This window comes from Urtica dioica, chromosome 10 (assembly GCF_054948205.1).
Source record: "Urtica dioica subsp. dioica isolate 48M chromosome 10, U.dioica_male_clone48M_v1_H2, whole genome shotgun sequence".
Taxonomy (NCBI): domain Eukaryota; kingdom Viridiplantae; phylum Streptophyta; class Magnoliopsida; order Rosales; family Urticaceae; genus Urtica; species Urtica dioica.
This window is the reverse complement of record NC_142765.1, coordinates 1,912,978-1,930,388: the sequence shown is the minus strand read 5'-3', so window position 1 is coordinate 1,930,388 and position 17,411 is coordinate 1,912,978. Positions and strand designations below refer to the sequence as shown.

The 17,411-nt window shown below is 39.2% G+C and overlaps 4 protein-coding genes across 5 annotated transcripts; 2 read left to right on the top strand and 2 right to left on the bottom strand.

Moving 5' to 3' along the window:
* Positions 1–1,062: 1,062 nt before the first annotated feature.
* Positions 1,063–4,860, bottom strand: UBP24 (ubiquitin-specific protease 24). The gene is made up of 7 exons (XM_089629399.1): positions 4,382–4,860; positions 3,423–4,073; positions 3,129–3,316; positions 2,777–3,024; positions 2,515–2,663; positions 2,206–2,382; positions 1,063–1,436 (listed from the first exon to the last, which is right to left on the bottom strand). Exons 1-7 carry the CDS (start codon positions 4,394–4,396, stop codon positions 1,248–1,250), a joined length of 1,617 nt encoding a protein of 538 aa, XP_089485525.1. The 5' UTR covers positions 4,397–4,860; the 3' UTR covers positions 1,063–1,247.
* A 5,110-nt stretch (positions 4,861–9,970) lies between these two features.
* On the top strand, positions 9,971–13,461 carry LOC149382954 (glycosyltransferase-like KOBITO 1). The gene is made up of 10 exons (XM_089629042.1): positions 9,971–10,396; positions 10,743–10,892; positions 10,964–11,016; positions 11,141–11,249; positions 11,472–11,606; positions 11,698–11,930; positions 12,026–12,167; positions 12,417–12,463; positions 12,556–12,643; positions 12,735–13,461. Exons 1-10 carry the CDS (start codon positions 10,055–10,057, stop codon positions 13,032–13,034), a joined length of 1,599 nt encoding a protein of 532 aa, XP_089485168.1. The 5' UTR covers positions 9,971–10,054; the 3' UTR covers positions 13,035–13,461.
* A 288-nt stretch (positions 13,462–13,749) lies between these two features.
* LOC149382953 (uncharacterized) lies at positions 13,750–14,550 on the top strand. Its single transcript, XM_089629003.1, has 2 exons — positions 13,750–14,111; positions 14,198–14,550. The coding sequence occupies exons 1-2, from the start codon at positions 13,812–13,814 to the stop codon at positions 14,369–14,371; spliced, it is 474 nt and encodes a 157-aa protein (XP_089485129.1). The 5' UTR covers positions 13,750–13,811; the 3' UTR covers positions 14,372–14,550.
* On the bottom strand, positions 13,998–17,242 carry LOC149382952 (DNAJ heat shock N-terminal domain-containing protein). Of its 2 annotated transcripts, XM_089629001.1 has the most exons (6): positions 17,035–17,242; positions 16,322–16,941; positions 15,150–16,077; positions 15,005–15,066; positions 14,855–14,908; positions 13,998–14,134 (listed from the first exon to the last, which is right to left on the bottom strand). In XM_089629001.1, the coding sequence occupies exons 2-6, from the start codon at positions 16,891–16,893 to the stop codon at positions 14,071–14,073; spliced, it is 1,680 nt and encodes a 559-aa protein (XP_089485127.1). In that variant the 5' UTR covers positions 16,894–16,941; positions 17,035–17,242; the 3' UTR covers positions 13,998–14,070. The 2 variants fall into 2 exon arrangements, with proteins under 2 accessions (XP_089485127.1, XP_089485128.1); XM_089629002.1 differs by lacking the exon at positions 13,998–14,134 and having other exon boundaries at positions 14,560–14,908; positions 17,035–17,241.
* Positions 17,243–17,411: the final 169 nt, after the last annotated feature.

Below are 17,411 nucleotides of genomic sequence, written 5' to 3'. Positions count from 1 at the left end.
GTTTCTATAGATCTTCCAAAAATTAAAAATAATAAAACAAATAAATAACCGTCTTTAATATTAATTTTTTGTAACCTTTGTTTTGTGACTGGACCAGAAAAAGTCCTTAAAGAAAAGGTTGAAGAACAACTCTTTAACTCAAGTTGAAGGAATGACTTGTATATATATATGTTGAAGAACAACTCTTTAACTCAAGTTGAAGGAATGACTTGTATATATATATTATTACCAGATTTCTTGGCCCAACCACTGCTTTACTTTTTCATTTCTTGGTTCCTACACCGAGACCGGAACAGTGGTCTTAGTAATGGACCACAAAAATATATATTCAAATAAGACCGGAACAAGAGCTATATTCTGTTCTTTGAGTGGTCCTAAAACAAACTAGAAAGGGAAAGAAAGTTGTTGCCGAGACTATATTTTTGGTATTACTTATAGAGGACTTTCTTAAGATTTTGTTACAAACTTACAAAGCGTAATAATAATTAGAACTAGTCTTTGAAAGAAATTTATCTTCTCACTATATTGTGCTGTTTGAGTAACTATTTTGACCGGTCTAAAACCATTAAATTTAGTAAATTTGATGTTTATTTGCAACATGTTACATTACATCAACGGTTTTAAACCATTTGAACAATTCAAATCCGTCTAAATTAAAAAAATTTGAGGTTTAAGCTGAGTGATTTTGACTCGTCTGTATAATAATATATAACTTTTTGATAAATTAAATATTATAATTCATCTATTTATAATAATATAACTAATGTATAATTATTATTATTATTATAACAGACAACGGCACCGATTGTAATGGATGATATTCTTATTTATAGGCAAAAAAGTAAGAAGGAACACGCTTCCTACAAGTTAATTACAATTCTGCCCAACTCTTTACCTATTATTCTCTTTAATTTACTTTAAAAAAATATTACAATCGGATTAGGATCCATTGTTGAAAGTTGGGTTTGTAAAAAGCTAGTACGAAAGCAAACTTGGTAACAAAGATGGCCATAGCTTCTTGTAACATTGAATATGTATATGCACAGCACAACACAATGGCTCTGAGCCAAAACTTTTTTTTTTTTTTGCCTGATATTAATTAGTGTCATCAACAACACATAAATTCCAACACATAAATACATGAGATATGAAAGAGCCCTCTTAGAGGGGAGGTGTTAAAATGACCCAAAAAAAAATAAGGAAAAAAAAATAAAAAAAAATTAGAACTCTTCAGTGATGGTTTGTTTCTATAACTGCTTGTAGATAAGGACATAGGCTTGGTCATGCAAGACTTTGCCAGCCCCGATCGCGGTCACCGAGGCATCATCGAATCGCAGCCATTGACCGCTCGCGTGGCGTGTATCGGCGGTGTAATGACCCTTCGATGGCTCTCTCCCGAGGTGCGATATTGTAGCCACGAGTTCGTACCTTCGGCCCTAAGGAAGAGACAAGCATAAAGCAAATTAGCCCACTAACAAGACAAACATTGACAAGGATTCAATTGACAAATTAATAAAAATGTCTATATGCCCAGTTTAGTCCTTTTGTTAAATGAGCAAAACTGAAATATTCAGTCAAGCCGACTAAAATCCGAAACTGGACCATGAAATTTCAACTAAAACCAGCTACTACAATATTTACAAAAGGTATAACTTGTAGGAACTATTTTGAACGGGGTTTTAAAATCAGGGGGCAAAGTGACACAACCATAGTTTAAGGGGCAATTAGACAACTTATCCCAAAAGATATGGATGATAATTAGCCGAGTTTACTTTCAAATATTATAATACTATATACAAAAATTACAAATATAGCCAAGTGTTTGCCTAGCTTCCCATAAAGTGGCACATATGTGTTGTCTTAGTTGGGCTAAAAATTTAATATAGTGGTCGAAGTGGGCATATTCCTAACTTTCCCAACTAAACAGTCCTTAATGTTAGTTTTTTAAACTGAAAATGACTAAAACAACTATATAACATTTCAGTCAATGCCATTTACAATTCAACGACAAAATACCAACAAAATATATATATATATATATATATATATAATAATCGACCATGATACGACTTTGTAGCATATATGGTCTGTTTTGGACGGTTATTGAAATCAGAGAGAAAACTGTCGCAACCACCATAATTCAAAGAGCAAATAGACAGCTTATCCGTAAATATATGGATGAGAAGATAGTTGAGTTCACTTTACCTCATTGGTTGGTGAAACGAGCAATTCACGGCCTAAAACAATCTCGAGAGGAAAATGTACAGGCTTATGCAGCTTAGTACTCCCTTGGCTTCCATATCCGAAACGCATCAAGTGCAGTATCATTATCTTCGGAAGTGACTGGATCTTAGTCGATTTACTTGCATTAACCACGCCAGCCTGAAAACATAACAAACAAACAAACAAAAGTCAACCGTAAGAACGACCGAAGCGAGTTTCAAACACGGAAGAAACCAGAAAACGGATTTCTTCAACAAACAGACAACAAAGCAACAAAAAGGACAAAAATACCTTCCCGGCTCCTGATGTGCGATAGCCTTCGAGAGTTTCAGGTGCAGAGAAAAGCTTAAGTGCGTCCTCGATAGTACGAACAGCTTCGGGGTGAATGTCGAGATGAATCAGCGCCAGAAATGGCTGAACAGTCGCAGAAGGTTTATTCCCTGCCAATCACAACACAATCCCAATGAAGAAACAAAACTGATTGTCAAAGACTAGACAGATATAGTGATATACCATTGAGTTAAAAAGACCGTTACTCCATGTGGAAACATACCTTTCGCCTTCACCACACTTTGTAACTGCCCGCCAAATATCGCGCTCAGTTTCGACGGAACAAAGCTCTGTGTTCTCATCACCGCGGACTTGTTTTTCGGGCCAACTGTTTCCCATTCCTCGCCTTCTGAAGAAGACACTATGGATGAATTGCTGGCATTTGAATTCGGGATATGCCCTTCGAGCTTAAGAAGTTCATTGTGCATTTGATCCATGACGAAACTCAGAAACTCCTGTGCATCTTCTTGTCTGGAAGAAAGAAAAAAAAATAATTAATAATAATCATAATCATAAGAAAAGTTCGAAGATATTATATGGAAGATATCTATGGATGGCAGATCATTCAAACTCACCTTGGCCTGCCTGATATGCCGCAAGAAATATCAGGAGTGAAGTTCTTCAAAACTCCTTCAAACATGGCGGGTCTAAAGGGCCTACCAATATCAAAAAGACATGTGTCTTTCTTCTTCGTGTTTAAACCGCTCGGAAAGTCAAATTCAGAGACAAACTCCACGAACGCAGACAAGGTCGGATAGGCAGTCTTCAGAAAACAAGAGACAATAGAGGTTTAGACTTTGAATCCAAAACAAGAAACAACAAACACATAGATTTATCCATATATTGAACGTAGGTCCTGAATCGATCACCTTAGGAATGTTTTCAGTCCTTAATTCCTGCAGAAGCTGGACAAAAGGCGAGCAGGACAAGAGAGCCTGCACCGTGGAATTGAGAAAACACAAATTTCCCGAATTGACTAACCCACGAGGAAGTAAATTCACGGAATTAGTCACTGGTGTCCCGTTCGACGGCCTCTTTGGCCCGTCCCTGTGTAAAGGCGCGGAACTTCCGTTCTGCAACGTGAGAATCGGAAACTCGCCCAAAAAGTCATCTTCGATCTTGAATTCCGACGGACAAGTCATGTCCTTGTCATCTTCTTTAAGGGCCTCTTTCACACCATTACTATTAGGGAAACTTTGGACAATAGTAGCTTCGGTGCCATGCCCGTTCTCAATCGCTGGATTATTATTACTACTTTCAAGTGTAGTTTTCACAGTCTTGGTATCATCACCGACTTTCTTATCCGAGGTCAAAGGTTCCGAATTTTGGCTTTTTTCTTCCAAGTGATCTCTCTCTTTACTTGATTTGTTGTTAGAAACAACGTTAGTGTAGTTGGGAATGAAATTCACGGAACCGAATTGCAGTACTTTCTTCTCCACGGCCTTCTCGGCTTTCTTCAGAGACTTGGCGCTATACAAGGATTTAGTCTCGTCTTCGGTGAACGAGCCGAATATAAATAACTGCAAAAAAAAAAAAAAAAAAAAAAAAATACAACTTCACCCACTCTATAAACTTTTTCGAAAAATAATGTCTCCAATGTCATTATCCTCTGATTGTTCCAAAAAGATCAAATGAAATTCATAAATCAAGACCTAGTTGAGCATTAAGGCTTCCAATGGTGTAACCCTCTAGAATCCACGAAAGCGTTCTATTTATCATCAATCAAAGCTTCAATATAATACCAAATACTAACCCATATACAAATGCACTCACTAGTATCAATCAAATTGATAACAGAATAAAACGAGTGAATAAATGAATAACTCACCGGAGGATTACTCATCGTGAGCCAGGTAATAAAACCGAATACTTCACTCGCCCGAAAATCCCGAACCAAGCTGGTGACTTTGGGTTTGAAGGCCTATAGAAGAAGAGAAATAACAAAACCCTAGCTGTTCCTGATACTGTATCGGAGCTGAGACGAAAAAAACGCCGTCGAAAGAAGACATGAAACGAGTCGTAGCTGGTAAACAGCTTGAGAGGATCGGAGACTGTTTTTACTTGGCTTTCTTATCGATTTCGCTCCTTCGAGACTTTTAAACAGCGAAGCATCGACCGATTGGATTAGAATGTGTAAGACGATAGTCGGCGTTGACGAAGGAGAAGAGGAAGAGTTTGTGTGCTTCGGAATAGGATTAGGGTTTGGTTTTGGATTCGGAATCGGAATCCGAATCGAATTGGGAAATTTGGGATTTGTTGCGTTGTTGTTATTACTTCGGAAACGCCATGTTTCTCGTCTGCTTCCGAGGTTTATATGATATCTATATGATTACGTCATAATATTTTACCATCTTTTTTTTATCCGTTAATTTAAATAATTCACTAAAAAGTAAAAACATCGTATATATAAAAAGATGATCTCTAGATTCTTTATTTACTCATTGGGGCTCATTTTGGGTGGACTCCGATGACAGTGGCGGATTTAGTATTTGTAATCGTTGTCGGGAGGAAGGAAAAAAAAATTGGGGTAAAAAATTAGTTTTCGAAAATCTCGGAATCCTTGGTCCAAGTTAGTTTTGACTTTAGCGGCATCGTTGATCTCCAGTTGATGTGGGACTTCCTGATATTTGGCACTCACTCTCGACTCTCGAGGGCGCAACATGGCAGCACCTTTCTCTGGCTATGTTGGAGCCTCTCGCGACGTTTATCTTTTAATAGTCTTACATTATCCCCGACTCCTTGGTAATCGACTCCAATCGCCACTCTAAGTCGAGCCGACCATTTACCCTCTGCAGTAGTGACTAGGTATTGACCGTCATCCACATTGATCATGTTTCAACACTTCGGTCTAGTGAGAGCTCCTCAGTTGTTGTTGGTCCTTTGGTCGGTAAATAAACGATAAATTTATATTAGTGATTCATATTTATGATGTTGTTTGTGCCGATGAACCTCTCATGCTGTTTAGACTAGTTTATTACCTTAAGTTTTTAGGCTTTGATGTATTTTCTACTATATCTTGGTGGCTCTTGTATCTCAAATAAGATTTGCTCATCGTTCGGGTTAGGAATTCGAGTTTTAAAGGTATTTAAGTGCTGATTGCATCCAGCTATATTTCTCCACGGTCAGTGATCCTCAAGAATTATAGTTTATCAATTAACCTCTTTAAGGTATCTTTCGTTCGACGAAAGCTCACACACAATGGACATTTACCTAATTCTGGTTTTGATTCATTATTATCTTGTTTGTAAATACTAAATACATATCTTGTTAGTCAAATTCGTTATATGGTTATTGGTATTTTTATTCAAAATTGATATAGATAAAAAAGTAATTAGCCATGAAGTAATATCACAATTATAGATAGTTATTTAGTTTAATATAAGGTTATGCCTTCCATAATAAAAGCTTTCATGTATCCCTCGGTTGTGGACCTTCCCGTTGATAACATCACCATAAACGTAGGAAGCATCACTACTACAAAAATGGACGATAGGAATTAGAAGCAACATTTGTCAATTAAAAGCGACTAGTCGCTTCTAATTGACTCCACGGAAATACAAACATTTTGCCTTGAAAGAGTTGTACTGTTGAGATTAGAAGCGACAAGTCGCCTCTAAATTTTTCACGTCAATTACGTGTCGCTTCTAAGATCTCAAAATTTTAATTTGCTTGTTTTATCCGCCAAAATTTTCAGATGTTAACAAAAACGACGACTTTTTGTGGTATGTTAAATTTAGAAGTGACTTATCGCTTCTAAACGTTGCTTCTAAACATCTAAAAATTTTGGCTTGTTGTTTTCTCCGCCAACTTTTTTAATTTTTTTTTCATAGAACGGCAATGTTTATTGTGACCTAGATTAGAAGCGACGTCGCTTCTAATCTAGGTCACACAAATTAAATCGCGCGACTTCCTCTTCTTCTTCCTCATTTCACATTCTCATCGTTGCCTCTCTCTCTCTCTCTCTCTCTCTCTCTCTCTCTCTCTCTCTCTCCACGCCAACGACTGAGCCACGCAATCCGATCTCATTCTCCATCCGGCCTCCTCGCCGCCTACTCGAGCTCCTTCTCCGCCGGCGAACCTCCGCCTTGCGCGCCGCGGCCTCGACATTCTTCTCGGCCTCATCTTCGCGCTTCTTCGAGGCTCCCCACTTCGCGCTCTCGGCCTCGCGCCAGTACTGGTTGTCCTTTTCGCGCGCCTCACAGTCCTTGCGCTCCATCTCCGTCGCGGTCTTGCGAGCCTTGGCTTCCTCGGCCTTGCTGTGTTGGAATTGATCTAGGGTTTAAGAAAAAGTTTAACGCTTCGGTAAGCGGCGGAATTTTAAAAAATTTCTTTTTCAAGTAAAACGTTTTTACTAACCTAGACAAAGAGGAAGCACATGTAAATAAAAACTAATATGAGCATTAAAGATTACTAACCTTTCTTGAAGCTTAACGTTGAGAAGCATTTGGAAAGTTGCAACATTCGTCTCCCCCTTCGCAGCACGTCTCTCTTCTTTCCTCGTTAACTCGAGCAACCACGAAAGTTTCTATCACTAAATCACTCAAGATAAAAAGGAATTAGTGTGTGGGCACTTTTAAACACTACGACTTAAGAACGAGTCTTGAAGTCGAAGAGCTAAACACTAGGTCAAATGAGGACCTAGGTGCCAAAACAAAAAACCGAAATTGAATAGAGAGAGAGAGAGAGGAGAGGGGCGGCCAAGGTTCTAGAGAGAGAGTCTCTCAAATCTCTAAAACTTGATGAATGAAATGTGTGGAATGATGCTCCTATTTATAGGAGAGGTCTCACCTTCAATAAGGTAGTTTCCTCTTCTATAGAATATCACATATTCATGAGCCAATTTCCCATTTTCTTTCATGAGGTACACGGCCAAGACTTGCCATGCAAGTCCTTGGATTTGTTTCCTCTTTTATTTGCTTCTCCCTTGACTTCTCTTGGGCGCCCACATTGATTTCCTCTTAGGGGAAATTTGTTTCCTCTTTTTCTTTTGGCAAGTATCTTCATACATTCATGCACAAAATATTCTCTCTCTCTCTTTGGGTATGTTGGGCGCCTATTTCAATTCTAGAAGGGGCTTTTAGAAGCTCCTTCATTTGTTCATGACAACATGAAAAAAGCCCATTAAGAATTTTCAATAAAATTCTTATGAAATGAAATTAATCTACAAGGCCCAATAAGACTAATATTGGCCGGGTGAAACATGTCATTAAATGATCTTGTCAAAAAATTTATTGACATTCATTTCATCCTATGTCTCAAAAGACAAAAATACCCTTTTGATAATTTTCGTAAAACTTGTCTCGTTTTTGTTTTGACTTAGCTTCTAGTTTAACTATTCCTACTCGATGTGATTCGTGACGGTGACCTCATGGATCCAAATGAACAAAGCTTGAGCTAAACAATTGGACTCAAAAGTTCACAAACCTTTTCCAAGTTTAGCTTAATGTCAACTGACTCCACTAAAGAGTTGACACTGAAAATCTCTCGGTTCAAATGAATTTATTTTCTACTCAAGAATTCAACCTAATTGTAATGAGTGGATCCACAGAATATTATCAGTGTTTACCCTTCATGAATATCATCAGCTAGTCGGGATTTATAAAATTACCATTTTACCCTTTTAGCTGTTATATCCTCAACTCCTTTGTAGCTTGTGAATAAGTCAGAAACAATGTATTAACGAGGAGCTAACAAGTCACATTGTTTCATCCAAAGGAGTCAAGACTCAATTTGGACACTGGCCAGTTCATTTATTCACATTCCAAGGAACAAAACATGAGGTGATATACATTGCATTTCAGCAATCTTGTACATGAATTCCATATCTATGAGAACTTCACAAAGTTACTCATGACATTCTCACAACTTAGAATTTCACCAATAGGCCTTGTTCGGAATCACATAGTGAGTCCGAACTCTGACTTTCTCAAATGAGAATACGTAAGGTGTGAAATGACATGTCTCATTTCAAGATTAAGGTAAGCACGATGCAATTCATACGTAGTGACTTCGAGACATAAGAGGTTAAATGGTTTGTTCTTATCTTGTCTCTAGAAGTGCATTGGTCAATTCAGTACCTTCGGAAGATACCTAGAAGAACTATAGAGTCTCCAACTCTCAATGCCTCATAACCTGACATCATAGATTCTTCTAACAATCATACTGAGGTCAATAGTCCTTTGACCCTTAGATTGCGAATATATCGTTTTAAGAAAACTACGAAGAGTTTGTTCATGCAAATCTACATTTGTCTCTTCGTAAGTTGTTTAGTTTGTTTATGGACTAAAGACTAATGTTTTATCATAAAGCTTCAAACAGACAAGGAAGAATGAATGAACGTTTCAACTTTTTATTAATGAATAAGCAATTACAAGCAAGAGTCTTCATGAGACTTTATTACATCAAATGTACAATATAAAGACTACAACTTTTCTTGTGGGCATCATTGACAACATGCTGTTCACGCCGACCACCGACCACCACCGACGCCTCAGCCCGACCACCGCCGAAGATACGTAGTTAATTAGTGGTTATTTATAGTAATTAAGTTTGGTTAGTATAGTTTAGAATTGATGAGCGACATCATCTTCGACTAAAAATGGGATCGGGAGCCATCAAGATCAAACCTTCCGCGTCGACGACATTGATATGAGACTTCAGATAGACATTTGTGGCACTTTTAAGTCAACAGTGTTTACTCGGCCCATTTGAGGTACCACCTTGCTCGCGACACGATGATAAGCCTTATGACGTATGAATATCCCGCCAAAATTAAAATTAGAGTCAAACTAACTAAAAATTAAACAAATAACTCAAATTAAAGTAAGATGCATGTGTTATACTTCGAAAATGTAAGCTCGAGTTTGACTTTTTTTTTAATATTTGAATAGTTTAGTTGAGGATAGTCATATTATGATATCATTTGTTAGATTTTTGAATGCTCTTGTAATCTCAACGTGTCCTTACCAATGAAAATGATAATTTTTTTAAAATTATTATTAATTATAAATTTACCAATAAGTATTTATAAAGAATATCTGAATTACCTCGAAACGCAAAAAAAAAAAAAGTAAAAAAAAATTCACAATATGTTTTGTTGCCATTTTATGAAGGGAAGATAATAGTAAAAAGGGAATAGTGTTTTTTAAGTAGAACTTTTTTTAAACTGTTTTAATATCTTCAAAAATAATTTTTTTTTCAAACGGTAAAAAATCAGTTTTAATGAAACGATACATATTAAACAAAGTTAAATAAAAAAAAACTTTATTTTATGAAGCAAAGTTAAAATTATTATTTACAATATGAAAAGTTTTCGCAGTAGAATTTTATACACGCTATTTTCGCTTTAAATAACTATTACATACAAATTCAAACTATATTTATAAAATATGAAATAAAGGGTGACAAAGATATCACAACAACAAATCAAACAATATAAAAAGTCCTCACCTTTTTTCTCAAACTCTCTCTCCGCCTAACTGTATCAACTAACCAAGCATCCATGGGAAACCATCACCATCTCCACACTCCTCTCCGGCCACCGCCACAGTCTTCCTCCGCCGCCAATTCAAAGGTGATCTTCCTTCTGACTCTCCTCCCACTCACACTCGCCGCCATCGCCTTCTCTCTTCAATGGCGCGGCGGCGCCGACGATCCCGTCCTCCGATGGGCTCCCCACGGCTCTCAGAAGCTCCTCCTCCCCGGAATGGACTCCTCTCCGCTCTCCTCCGCCGTCTCTTCGCCGTCGTCCTCCGATTGCCTCAAGCTCACCCGCGCCGGCTCGCCGGCCTTTCCGTACTTCAAGGATTGGAAGTTCGATCTCGGATCTGATCTCAAACCCAAGGTTAGGGTTTTTCATTTTGGGTGAAGAAACATTATGAGAGATTTAAGTTTCGGCTTTTATTTTATGTGATCGGATAACAATTTCGAAATGAGATTTATCGTTTTTGCCATAAATTAAAGTATTTTGTTCATCAATCCGAGTCTCAGTGATTTTTGCTAGCTAAAAATGCAATTTTTTCCTGGTATTTTTTACTCGATATTTCTTTAGCAAGCAATTTTTTTTTTTTTTTTTTTGGGGTCAAATGAATTACTACAAACTTAATAATTTACGAGTATTAGAAAATCTAAAGCTATTGGCATTGTACGGATAAATTCATGTGATTTTTGGTTGTGTTGATGTAATGAAGATATGTATTACAACGAGCACATCGGCGGGTCTAGATCAGATTCTGCCATGGATGTATTACCACAAGGTTCTTGGTGTTGGTACATTTTTCCTCTTTGTAGAAGGCAAAGCTGCTACACCCGAAGTATCGAAAGTTCTCGAGTCCATTCCGGTAAGTAAATACTTTTCTAGGCTGATTCGATTCCATTCTTGCTCTTACATGCAAAGCTGCGTTTTTTTTAGGGCGTAAAAGTGATTTTCAGAACAAGGGAGCTCGAAGAGAAACAGATTAAGAGGTACTATCCGTACTTTTTTACTGTTGCAAAGATTCAGCCTTTCTTTCATTGTTGATAGTAGTTTCGTATCTGATTTCGAAGTCTTCTCTATTTCATTTTCCGTTCTCGTGATTGCTGACATCAGCCGGATATGGAACGAGACGTGGCTTTCGAGTTTCTTTTACAAGCCTTGCAACTACGAACTGTTTGTGAAGCAGTCTCTCAATATGGAGATGGCTATTATCATGGCGAGGGTAAATTTGTCTTCTTATTTTTTTCATTGTGTTAACCGATAATTATAAACAAACCCTCGATTTTTATCCGATAAATTTGATCCACTGTTCGAAAGCGAATCAATCTCTCTGGTTACACCAAAATAATAACCGAATAACTCTTCTCGTATGGTCATACCGATTTACACGAAAACATGATTGGGTAATTGAAATTACTAACTTACCCTTGGCTAATTCTATTAGGATGCTGGGATGGAATGGATACTCCATTTAGACACCGACGAGTTGATTCACCCAGCTGGTGCTCGGGAATATTCTTTGAGGCAGTTACTTCTCGATGTACCAAAGAACGTGGATATGGTTATATTCCCCAACTACGTAAGTGGAAATCGAATTTAAGTCTTTTATTTTATATTTCGACTGTCCATAATCTCATTAGCATTTGGAGTCTTGTGATTTGTATTAATAGGAGAGCAGTGTTGAAAGGGACGATATTAAGGACCCGTTCTCCGAGGTGTCGATGTTCAAGAAGAATTACGACCATCTTCCGAGGGACACGTATTTCGGGATGTACAAAGAATCGACTCGCGGAAATCCCAACTACTTCTTGACTTACGGGAACGGGAAATCGGCTGCTCGGATTCAAGATCATCTTCGTCCCAACGGTGCACACAGATGGCACAATTACATGAAAACCCCGAAGTATGGTGTTAATTTTAAATTTGTTGTTGATGCGGAACGTTTCTTTTGCTCACAATGTCGTGTAATTTTTTTTATTTTTGTTTTCCCTTTTTTAGCGAGATCAAATTCGAAGAGGCTGCGGTGCTTCACTATACGTATGCGAAATTCTCGGACTTGACTTCTAGACGTGATCGATGTGGTTGCAAGCCTACAAAGGAAGATGTCAAAAGATGCTTTATGTTGGAATTCGATAGATCTGTAAGTTTAGTGATTGCTTTGTTTAATTTATAGGCTGCTCTATCTAAATAGCCAACTAAAACTAAATAAATTTGCACAATAGCCAAGGTTTGTCTAAAAGTAGCAAAACAACTTGAGTTATTGACAGCTTCAAAAATAATAATAAAATTTGCAACATTTGCCATTATGCTAAAATCTTAAATCTTGGCTATTTTGCAAATTAATTATCTTACAAGTTTCGACTTACAATAAATCTTATGTTTGTTGCAGGCATTTATTATTGCATCAACTGCAACTGAAGCAGAAATGATGAATTGGTAAAATAAATATATAAAAACCTTATAATGCTCGAATACACTATTTAAAAATCTCGAAAGTGACACGTAGAAATCGTTACCATTCCTTTTAGGTACCACGAACATGTTGTTTGGGGTGACAAAGACGCAAGATTAAAGCTTTTGAGGAAAGGCGTGCTGACTCGCATATACGCTCCCATGGTAAAAGAAGAAAAAAAATAAATAAATAAATAAGAGAGATGATTTTCAAGCTCTACTTCTCTTTTAATTTTCCGAATTCTCTCTTGTCCAGAGCATTATACAAGGGTTACGAGAGTCCGGGGTCTTCACCTCTGTCATCGAATCTGCTCCGACGACTATTACGAAAGAGAAGTTTCTATCGACTGTTGATAGCAATAACACGTCTAGAGCCGTTGCCTCGGAATCTCTTCCCTCGAGGAAGCTCGGTAAAAGCCGAAAGAATCAAGCCGTTGCGACGACTAGGAGGATCTTAGACACAGAGAGCTCTTTTTTCCCGCTCCAAGAGGAAGCCGTTCCTCCGTTATCTCCTCCTTCAAGCCACAGTGAGGTCTTCTCGGCAGAAACGTATTAGTTCTAGTTGCGTTCTTCTCGTTTTATGGGGTGAATCGGGTGAGAGTCGCTCGTCGTCCGAGCAGAGTTGTAAGATATACGGTGCGAGCCAAGAGAGATCTGATTGAGATTCTATTTAGTCGAAGCTTTGAGAGAGCTTGGCATATACAAATTCGAAACCACAGCGATTAGTCTATTGTTACTGTGTGTACAGAAACAACGCTGTTGAATTATGAGCGTATCTTATTATTATCACGTCTGTTTTTGGCCCTTGTAGTGGTGAGCGACGATCTTGATCTGTAGTGTGAAAAAGTGGAAATCTCTTACTGATTATGATGATAATACTTGTTCTTTGATTGTTTCATTTGTGTAAGTTCATCTTCTTGTATTTTTTAGTTTTCTTATATTTGAAACATGTAGAATAATAAATGAAAGGAAAAAAAAAAGGGGGGAGCTTCATTTTGATTTTTTTTCTTTTTTTTTTTTATTATCTTTTGTGTATACTTTAGTTTTTTATTTATTTTATTTTATTACAAACGACATCTTAAGAAGAGAGAAAAACGACATATAGAAAAGTTACAGGAAACGACATCTAAAATAACGACAAAACGGAATCAAATGACATCTAATATAACGACATTTAAAGAAGTGACAGAAAAACGACAGCTAAAATAACGACAGAACGACATCTAAAGATGTACAGAAAAACGACAGCTAAAATAACGACAGAACAAAAAACAACATTTAAAATTGTGAGAAAGAAACTCCACGAGACGTAGAGATAGGAAAACGAAGATCCATGGCGTGGTGTGTTTGCTTAACTGTCATTCCAAATTCTTTGGCCCCATCTCTGACTCTCCTGACACACCATCAACCAAAGCTCGCTTCTTTCAATCCCCCAAGATTTCCTCTTCCGGCGAAGATATTCCCGGTCTCCACCGAGACTCAGCTCCGGCGGAGGAGGAGCGTGGTGACACGCGCGGGTCCGACCGCCAACCAATTCGTGCTGGCATTCACTTTACCGCTCGCTCTGGTCATCATCACTGTCTTCGCCGCTCTCAGAATCTCTGACAAGCTCGACGAACGATATCTCGAGGAGGTGATTCGCCTTTTGCCCACCACCTGTTCGATACAAGTCCCCACTGAGTTTTTTTTTGTTTTTTTTGTTTTTTTTTTATGAAACAGATTTTGCTTAGTGAAGCCATGAAGGAAACAGATGATGATGATGAGGATGATGGTGATGATGAAGAAGAAGATTACGACGACGATGATGATGATGATGATATTGAGTTGCCTGTAGAACCACCACCCATGACACTCACACCACGCACTCGTAATCGTCCAAAAAGGGAGATTTGAGGCTTCGTTTTATGTTCATTTCTGTCTCATAATTTTAACCATCTAGGAAAATAAAAATTGAAATTCACTTGTATTTTAATTTTTCCACTCGTCTCGTCATCTAGTGCTGCAATGTTATGTAATGATAATAATCTTTGTTACCATAGATTCAAGCCTTCAAGTTCTGCTTTGCTTCTTCTTTCCACATGTTAAATTATCAACGGGTACATTATTTTATAATTAAAGGGTCTACAAGTAAGAGTAAAGGTACAACAAACTTTAGGTCTAACAAGAAAATTAATGGGTAAAATTACATCAATAAAACAAAAAGAATGACCTATAATTGAGAGAGACCATAAACTCAGAAAGAATGAAAATTGTATTGGAAAAAATTGGTACAAGACTCCCTCTTCATATTTCACACTCACTATAATTCCTGTGTACACTTTCCCATCAAAATTAAGGGAATGACCTTCAACCCCCCAAAAAAAAAAACACACTCACCGCTGTTTTATAGTAGCATGCCCAGTATCACTCAAATGCTTGTACAATTTATTCCTGCAATCAACAAAAAACAATTCATATAAACACATACATAAACCGAGTCGGTATATGTAGTAAGAGAACAAGTGTTTTTTTTTTTTCTATTCTTACTTCGACTCAAAATCTTCTCCGCATTTCTCACACGCATGCTCGATATTCCTAGAAGACGAAGCCTGATTTCCAAATACCATTCACAAACATTAGTAACTTGATATCAACTACGAAACAAGAGAAAATTGCAGAGATACTCTCTCACCTTGGTTTTCTTTCCTCTGGATTTGGAACCACCCGCGCCCTTTTCATCAACACGTCGTTGGTCAATCGAATCACCGTCGCGTTCGGGTCTAACACCGTTCTCCGAGACCGACGCAGCGTTTCCGTTGCTGTTAGTACTAGCCTCGCCAACGTTCTTCCCTTTCTTCGCGCGCCGGCTCTTTCTGGTGCTCTTGCGATTATTGTACTCCATCTCGTCGCTCTCCTCGACTTTCCTCGGCGCCGGAGCCGCCTTTTTCCTGTTCCTACGCCCGCCCAGCATCGCCTCGAGATCGCCAATCTCGTCCTCCAAAACCCCATTCTCGTCTTTCACCTCAACTTTACTTTCAATGGCTTCTTCTTCTTTCTCTTCAGTGTCGTCCTTTTCGTCGTCGATCCGAACCGCGTCTCTCATCGCCTCGCTCAATTCCTCGGCCGCCACGTCATCGACCGATTCCTCGTCTTCTTCTTCATCTTCATCTCCGTCGTCGTCGACGTCGTCTTCGAGCATCTCTCGTCTGATCTGAGCAACCTTTTCCTTGTGCTTCTTCGACTGCTCGTGATTCTTCCACTGCTTATCGCTCTTGAACTTCTTCCCGCACGCCACGCAGTACAACTCCTTCGCGTCCTCGTCGTCCTCGTCCTCCGCCACGTCAGCGACACAGTCCACGTCATCGTCGACCGTCTGGGCCCACTCGGGCTCGCGGTAGGCCATGGCGCGCTCGATCCGCTCCCGCTCCTCTTTCTTCCTCCGCTCCAACATCTCGGCCTTCCTCTTCTCCTCCTCTTCCCTCTTCCTCACCGCCATGTCAATTACCCTTTTGTCCCTCTTCTTCGCAAACTCGGCGAGACCCCTCACCGTCTCATTGTACTCTCGCCTCGCCTTCCTTCTCGCCTTCGCGTTCTCGTCCTCCATCACCCGCCTCGACTTCCTGTTCGTAAAGATGGCCATTTTAACCGGTTAAAATTACCCGAACGGTTAAAATTAACGTCGAAGCTTGACTAATTTTAACCGGTTATTTCATGGTTAACCGCGGTTACCCAACCACCAAGAAAAAATCCTATTGAAATTATCGGTTAATTGGTTAACCATTCTAAAAAACACGGTTACCCGGTCCGTTTACTATTCAAAATGGTGAAAGGTTTAACCGATTAACCATTTTTCCAAAACTTTACCTGTTTGGCCCGCCGGACGAATCGTACACGTCGGCCCAGAAAAAGTCCATCACGGTCGAGAATCCCGTCCAGTAAGAATAAAACGCCGAGGCTTGGTTATACGGGCTCTCCAAATCGCCCATAGCCGGGGCTTCTTTCACCGCGTCGGGACCGAGGCCCATCTTCCGAGCGAACTCGAGCTCGTTCGCGTAGACCCGCCCGAACACCTCCGAGTAGACCCTGAAGAAGCTCTTCTTCGAGTCCGACGAGTATCCCGAGAAGGCCGAGTTGGAGAAGAACGAGAAGAGGTCCGGGACCGTTGAGTTCTTCGTGGACGTCGGATCGGCGTAGAGGATCTTGGACCGGTGCGAGTCGTACCAAGCTCGCTCCTTTGGGTCCGAGAGGACCTCGTAGGCTTGAGAGAGCTCCTGGAACTTCGCGGTGGCTTCGGCGCCGGAGAGACCGGACTGGACGAGCTTGTCTGGGTGGAGCTGGAGAGCGAGCTTCTTGTACGCCGGTCTGATCTCGTCGGCGCTGCAATCTAGCCGGAGACCGAGCACCTCGTAGTGGCAACGCCTCTCCGAGCCCACCATTGTTGCTCCGAATTACAATTACAAGAAAATTACTGTTTTCTGACTAAGCTGCAATATAACAATGCGAAATTCGATAAAATTTAATATCGGAATATTCGAGAGCGTCGATTGCGGAGAAACGATTGAATTCGAAAAACTTACCCGAGGATTACGGATACCAAAGTAACAGCTTCGGGTTCGAAGACCTATGGAAGAAAGAGATGATTTCGAGCTGAGGCGAGAACTAGAAACCTCTCTGTTGACTTCGATTCTTCGAGACTCGTCGTCGATTTTACAGCTTCGGCCAATTTGATTGGTCGACGAAGAAGAGTCGGAGAAGGAATTTTTATGTTTTGTGGGGAGGATTAGGGTTTTATTGAATTGGGGATTTTAGACTTTTTTTTGTTAAATTTAATTTAATTTTTATTTTGACTAAATTAAATAACCAATATATTAGTGGGCTGTCTGTAGTACAGATTTTCAATTTAATTAAAAGAAGTATCAATTAAAAAACCGTTGTTGTCGATATATTTTTTTTT

What these genes read in the sequence shown, in the direction of transcription:
- LOC149382952 (XM_089629001.1), bottom strand. Translation starts at nt 16,893, where the DNA reads ATGGTGGGCTCGGAGAGGCGTTGCCACTACGAGGTGCTCGGTCTCCGG. An exon ending in GGAGAAGATTTTGAGTCGAA is followed by an intron (nt 14,909 to 15,004) that starts GTAAGAATAGAA and finishes TGTTGATTGCAG; the next exon opens with GAATAAATTGTACAAGCATT. An exon ending in CATGCTACTATAAAACAGCG is followed by an intron (nt 14,135 to 14,854) that starts GTGAGTGTGTTT and finishes TGTATCGAACAG; the next exon opens with GTGGTGGGCAAAAGGCGAAT.
- UBP24 (XM_089629399.1), bottom strand. An exon ending in GGACTGAAAACATTCCTAAG is followed by an intron (nt 3,317 to 3,422) that starts GTGATCGATTCA and finishes TGTTTTCTGAAG; the next exon opens with ACTGCCTATCCGACCTTGTC. An exon ending in GCACATCAGGAGCCGGGAAG is followed by an intron (nt 2,383 to 2,514) that starts GTATTTTTGTCC and finishes TTATGTTTTCAG; the next exon opens with GCTGGCGTGGTTAATGCAAG.
- LOC149382953 (XM_089629003.1), top strand. Translation starts at nt 13,812, where the DNA reads ATGGCGTGGTGTGTTTGCTTAACTGTCATTCCAAATTCTTTGGCCCCA. An exon ending in ACGAACGATATCTCGAGGAG is followed by an intron (nt 14,112 to 14,197) that starts GTGATTCGCCTT and finishes TTTATGAAACAG; the next exon opens with ATTTTGCTTAGTGAAGCCAT.
- LOC149382954 (XM_089629042.1), top strand. Translation starts at nt 10,055, where the DNA reads ATGGGAAACCATCACCATCTCCACACTCCTCTCCGGCCACCGCCACAG. An exon ending in TGTTGGAATTCGATAGATCT is followed by an intron (nt 12,168 to 12,416) that starts GTAAGTTTAGTG and finishes TGTTTGTTGCAG; the next exon opens with GCATTTATTATTGCATCAAC. An exon ending in CTCGCATATACGCTCCCATG is followed by an intron (nt 12,644 to 12,734) that starts GTAAAAGAAGAA and finishes TCTCTTGTCCAG; the next exon opens with AGCATTATACAAGGGTTACG.